At 23.0% G+C, this 6,408-nt stretch overlaps 1 protein-coding gene across 1 annotated transcript; it reads right to left on the minus strand.

The window, feature by feature from the left end:
• Nucleotides 1-227: 227 nt before the first annotated feature.
• LOC101501374 (linoleate 13S-lipoxygenase 3-1, chloroplastic-like) lies at nt 228-4,148 on the minus strand. Its single transcript, XM_004517182.4, has 4 exons — nt 3,531-4,148; nt 2,794-3,074; nt 699-939; nt 228-613 (listed from the first exon to the last, which is right to left on the minus strand). The coding sequence occupies exons 1-4, from the start codon at nt 3,952-3,954 to the stop codon at nt 243-245; spliced, it is 1,317 nt and encodes a 438-aa protein (XP_004517239.2). The 5' UTR covers nt 3,955-4,148; the 3' UTR covers nt 228-242.
• Between the last annotated feature and the right edge of the window lie 2,260 nt (nt 4,149-6,408).

A 6,408-nucleotide genomic window follows, 5' to 3' on the forward strand; every position in this document is an offset into this window, starting at 1 on the left:
CTAGAAGGACAAATTACAGGTGTTGTTCTTGACTAAAAAAATTAAAACGTGGAAATGAATAATTATGAGCTTTAGACAATAATGGATATTTAAAAATCTAAAGGCCTATTTAATTTATGAAATCATTTTTTTTTTTACTTTTTAAAAAATACATCATCCAAATCACTAAATTTTAGAGAGAAAGGAAATAAAAAAGATTTATATAAGAAATTAGTGGAAACCGAATTGTGTATCCAAAATAGTTAGCAAGAAATTGACAATAAAAAAACCATATACTCACTTGATATAATTTTGGGAGTGTCATACTTTAGAAGACCCTGGCTAGATTCTTGAATTTTGCTAAAAATTTTAGGTAATGGTAATTTCTTCAAAACATCATCTTGCAAACCCAACTTAATGAGTAACCCTACACTGTAAAGGCCATCAACATCTGAAAAGTCATTGAAATCTTGGTTGTGAGCAGAAAGACTTGATTTAAGGCCAGGAAGCAAGTTATGTAGCACTGCCTTTAGCCTCTTCACTGAAAATGTGTTCTGTTTTGATTCCTCAAACCGTTCATCTCTTGGTACGTACATAGGATGTGGCTTCTCTACACGACTCTCAGCGGTTATATCTGTAACAACCCCAATCCAATTTTGTTTTAAATAATATATCTCAAATATTAATTATTTAGTAATGTTTATTTAATTTATTATTACCTGTATCAGATGGTCCACGGCCAGTACGACACCGTCTTGGGTATGGATACATTTCAGATCCACCAAGTGTTGGTCTTGCAAATTCAATTCCTCTATCTGGATTTCCCAAATCATTGTATGTATCATAGTCATAAATTCTGTCAGATAATTTTCTAACTCCACTTCCATCACCTCTCAAATTTCTCAGCTCTTTCTCTCTCAAAGTTTTAATCCCAGCAGGTGTATCATCCGGTAAATAAGCCTGTTTTAATTAAATTACACAGTAAATAAACATAATTTACAAATTTATTGGTAAAAAAATAATGTGAAATCAACTTATTATTTATTAATTTCTTCTGTTCTAAAATAATGAATTCATTTTTTTTCAAAAATTATCTCAAAATTATTGATTATTTTAATTTTTAAGTCATTTATTTTCAATTATATTACTATTTAATTAATATTATTTGTATTATTTTTAATGCAATATATTTTATTATGTATTTATGATATTTATAATATATTAACATTTAATAAAAGTAATATTTTTTATTTCAGTTATATATTATTCTTATTAGGTGTGAAATAATCAATTAGATGAATTATTTTAGAAAAAAAATAAAGTAATATTTATAATTATAATTATTATTATTATAAACGAGAGAGTATTTAATATTGGACGGTGTCTTTTCCTGATTGCATAACGGAGTAGGTAGTTGATATAGGTCAATTCAATGCTGCTTGGTCCATGCATAAAATCTGACTATATGGTTTCCTAGCTTTTTAGTATCGAGGAAAATTAGTATTTTTTACAATAAATAAATAAAAAAAAAAATCAAGGACTGTTCTCTTCTGTATCCAAATTTTGAGTTTCCTTTTCTTTTTTTGAACGTGTGATAAATTTTTGGTTTAAAATTATTTTTATAAATCATTTTGATTTTTATCTATTAATAAAATAAGTAATTTATATTTTTTTTTAATTTCATCGTTTAAATACAAAGCTTTTTATTTTCTATCGTGGTGCGACATTGATTTGATTTAAATTAATAAATCAAATTCAATTTAGTGGAAACTCAGTCAATGATTTTGATGTCTTTAATGTTACATTTCTAAATATATAGGTATTTCAGATTTGTAATTGGTTTAACATTTATAAGATGTATCTTATTTATAGATATTTTCCTTTTCTATAATCTTAAAGTTATGAGTTTGTTTAAATATTTATCATTTTTTATTTTAGTTATTTTGAATTGTATAGTTGAAGATCAATATTTTTTTTTCAATTTGAATGAAGTAATACTATTTTTAATTCAAAAAAAAAATCAAAGACTATTAGACACTAAAATATAAATTATTAAATAAGTTTTATGTCCTTATAAATATATTATATTTCATTTTTAATTTATTTAAAAATTTAAACAATGATTTTTTGAATATTTTTCGTCAATAATTTGTGTCTTTACTTTTATATCAATTCATCTAAAATATTATAATTTTTTAATTATCTTTTATATCTATATTTAAAACATTATAAGAACATTTTCTACAAAACTTTAGAAGAATGAATCAAATATGACTTTTAACCTTTTACTACTTAAAAAATTATATTTAATTAAAGATAAATAAATTTTTGTAGAAGAGATTTGTTATAATGCTCTTCACATGCAAAAATAATTCAAAAATTTTAAAAATACACATGAATTGAATTAAAAACAAGAACCAAAATTTTTTTTAAATAATATTTTATTAACTATTATTTAAATAATTTTTTTAAAAAAATAAAAAATAATATATCTATAGGGACGAAAAATTATTTTAACTAAAAATAAACAAATAAAATATAATATATTTCCGATAAAAGGAAATTTTGGCTTCATTATCCTTTTCAAGATTCTTAAAAAGAAAAAATATTATTATTTATTTTAACTTTTAAGTTTCACCTCATTTCTCACGTTGAAAAAAGTAATTAAACAAAACACAAATATTGTTGCCATATTATATTACTAATGGTTGTACTTTCTATGTTTTCTTTCTGGACATGTTATCTTATTATGATAGGAAGAAATAAAAATTCAAACAAATAAAAAGAATTGAAGAAATAGTTAATTAAATATACCTTATTAGAAAAGAAAATCCTCTTTCCAGGAAGATCTTTTCTGGCTTGAACAAAAGAGTTGCAAGGGAAATGAACTGGTCCAGTTGCAAATCCTTCAAGGGTTATACTTTCCAAGTAAAATTCTTGTTGATGATTGTTTATAATAGTAATAGCTCCTGGCTCTCCAAAACTTGAATCCACTATGAATTCAGCTATGTAATTCACTCTCTCTGCCTTAATGTTTGTCTTCTTTGACCAATCCTTCAACACTGCTTCACTACTCTTCTTTGCAGCTTTTGTTTCTATAGATCACAATCAAATCCAAAAAATCATTCATTGATTCAGTTTTAAAATTCAAAGTTAATCCAAATTAAAATACTAAAAATTATTAATATAAGAATTATTTGAAGTGATTTAGGCAATTTTATTATATATTCTAATAAATAAAATAATTTAGATATTTAATAATTTTGAAATTACTAAAAACTATTGAATAGAGGTTTTTTAAAGAGTAGAAGTTTTTTTTTTTTGTAGTGAAATTTATAATAAAAAAAATTGTTAAAAAAAATAAATTTTCATCAAAAAGAAATGTAATAAATAGACCTTACTTAACAAAAACAAGGAACTAATTTTTGAAGGTAACACAAAAAGGATCATTTTTTAGGAAACTGGTGACATTTCTAGCACACCCTTGTAAAGAAAAATCATGGGGCTGCTTAAAATGACGAATTTAGAAAATAAATATTGAAAAGTCTTACTTGGATCCATCTCAGTGCTATAAAGTTCAAGAACAACATTTCTTCCAATCCTATCAGTTAAAGCATCAAGATGTTTAACAAAAGTCTCTTTGAAATCCTCTTTGATCTTGTTCCTTATTGTCACAACACCTCTAACTTTGAATTTCACTGGTTTCTCTTCAGGAACAGAAGAAGAAGAAGAAGAAGAAGAAGAAGATGATGACGATGACAAAGAAGAAGATGAACCCTTCACCAAATCCTCACTTATAGCTGCAACAGGAAACTTAGCAGATTTTCTCAATTTCAAAACTCTTCTGTTTCCTAAAGGAACCAAAACAGGGTTGATCAAGAAACTTCCACGTTTCTGTTGAAAACTTGGTGAAGACGAAGGAAACAAAGATCTTTCTACCAATGAAGAACCCATGATTTCATTTGTAAGTGCCATCAATCAAAGGTTCTTAATTTTTGAGTTTTTTATTACGAGGTTTTTGTTTTTTGTTTACTCTGTTTTGAGCAGTTGAAAAAATAAAATAGAACAGTGAGAAATTGTTATAATTGTGTCGGTTTAAATGAAAATAGCTGGCTTAGAATTCTTTTATATGTATATATGTTGAAGAGAAGGACATAGGAAAAGTTGATTAAATGTACTAAAAAGGTGGCAAAATATGAATCATGAATTTCTCTTCACCGTCCACACGTTTTTTTTTTCTCGCAAACTGTGATTGTGCTTATGATAATTTTTATAGTTGACTCTTCTTGTTTTTCGCGAAACTATTTTTATTAACAAAAATTAAATATATTTTTAGTATTTATAAAATTTAATATTTTAATTTTAATTGTTGTAGATAAAAATATATTTTTTTAGTTTATATAAAATTATCAAACAAGTAATTTTATTATCTATTAAAATAAAATAAATTTAATTGTTATTCAACTTTAAAAAAAATTAAATAATATTCTATTAATATGTTTCGAGAATAATTACACAAAATTTTATAATTTTTTAAATTAAGATAAATTAAATATAAATTTTTTAACTCAGAAAACGTAAAGATAAAAATAACAAAAACATAGACATAAAAATCAAATTTTTAATTATTTTTTTTGAAGAACTTTTTATAATTTTGTAAACATATCTAAAAAGTTTATTCAAAAATATTTATTAACTTAATAATAGGGGTTAAAAATACATGATAATTTTATACAAATTAAAATTTAATTTTTATTTTATAAAAATTAAAATTAACAGATAAAAATTTTATAAAAACTAAAAATATATGTAACTATTTTTTAATTGGAACACTTTTTTTTTTTTCTAGATATATAGCATCTTAATTGCCCATCATATTTTTAGGATTAGAGTGAATTTAGGAGGAAAAATAAAACGAATTTAATATTTATGGGTTGAATTATTGACTTGGATAAGGTCTTATCTTTTAATTATAAATCTTCGTGTTAACCCGTGCACAAATAATTAAGAATGTTTAGCGGAAGTACTATTAATGAAAAGAAATTAAAAAAAATATTTCATGTGAAAAATAATAATAGTTTTAGTTAGATTTAAATACTAAGGTTTGAAAAATATTTAGACTTAATTGTAGTTTTGATACTCTTATTTTAACTGAATCACGCAAATAATCTTTTATTTTTTTTGTTTTTAGTTTTGATCCACAAATATAATCTTAGTCCAAAATTTAATAGAGTGTCATTTTTTTAATGATGTGTCGAAAAAAAAATGATGGGGAAGATTGAATTAATTAAATTTTATTGTTATACATAATTTATAAAACATATTCACTTTTTCTTTAAAACATTCCTATTTTATAATATCATTTAATTACAAAAAACATTAAAAAAAAGAGTTATTTCTATTTTAATCTCTAATTCCATTTCATTTCATTTTCTCCTTCTTCTCCTTCTTAACGTTGAGGATTAAGAGAATGAGTGGAATTGAATTAGGAATTATAATTGCAAATGTGTTTCCCTTCTCCTTTTTATGTTTTTGTAGTTAAATAATATAATAAAATAGAAAATGTGTTTTACAAATTAGGAATAATATTAAAATATAATTAATTTATCTAGAATTTTCCATATCATTTTTTTTTGTTGATAAATTATTAAAAAAAATGATATTTTATCAAGTTTTAGACTAAAATTATGTTTAAGAATCAAAATTAGAGACAAATAAAATAAATGAATTATTTTTGTAATTCAGCTAAAATATAATCAACAAAACAATGAATAAAAGTGTAATTAAGTCAAAACATCTATGAATGTGATTTGTTTGTATCCTACATTTCATCATACTTATATTTAAAATTACTACTAAAGATTAGACAATACAATTTGCTATAAATTATTGCCTCGATTCGTTAACTTAAACATCAGCACCAATATACATAAAATAGTTATAGATTAAGTTCATTGACTACATTTAAAATGATCATAATAAACCTTCGATCACATACTTTATTTTGCAAACTCTTACACCACTTCTTTTGCGAAATTCGGCTTACAATAACATCACAAAACGTTATTGAGTTTGCTAGATTTTATTACTGAATTGATTAATATTACAATTAGTGAGTGGATTTAATATTACTTCAAATTAAACAACTATTAAAACAATTAGTTATATAGTGGTTCGGGTTGGAAATAGGTTGAGTTAGATTTGGATGTCATCGACTGAACTCGTTAATAATTTGTTTATCTCAAAATTCGATTTAAATGGATAATTTAATTGTATTTTTAAGAGAAAGTAAATGTCTAATATAAATATAAACATTAATAGGTCTATTAAAAAATCACCATTTTTAACATTAAATTATTATTATTATTTTTTTTATTATTATTATTATTATTATTATTATTATTATTATTATTATTATTATTATTATTA

The sequence above is a fragment of the Cicer arietinum genome, unplaced genomic scaffold (genome assembly GCF_000331145.2).
Source record: "Cicer arietinum cultivar CDC Frontier isolate Library 1 unplaced genomic scaffold, Cicar.CDCFrontier_v2.0 Ca_scaffold_5709_v2.0, whole genome shotgun sequence".
NCBI classification, from domain to species: domain Eukaryota; kingdom Viridiplantae; phylum Streptophyta; class Magnoliopsida; order Fabales; family Fabaceae; genus Cicer; species Cicer arietinum.

Excerpts from the sequence above, each read along its gene's own strand:
- LOC101501374 (XM_004517182.4), bottom strand. The coding sequence starts at position 3,954 with ATGGCACTTACAAATGAAATCATGGGTTCTTCATTGGTAGAAAGATCT. Across the intron at positions 3,075-3,530 it reads TAGCACTGAGATGGATCCAA|AAACAAAAGCTGCAAAGAAG; the intron begins GTAAGACTTTTC and ends TGTGATCTATAG. Across the intron at positions 940-2,793 it reads GGATTTTCTTTTCTAATAAG|GCTTATTTACCGGATGATAC; the intron begins GTATATTTAATT and ends TAATTAAAACAG.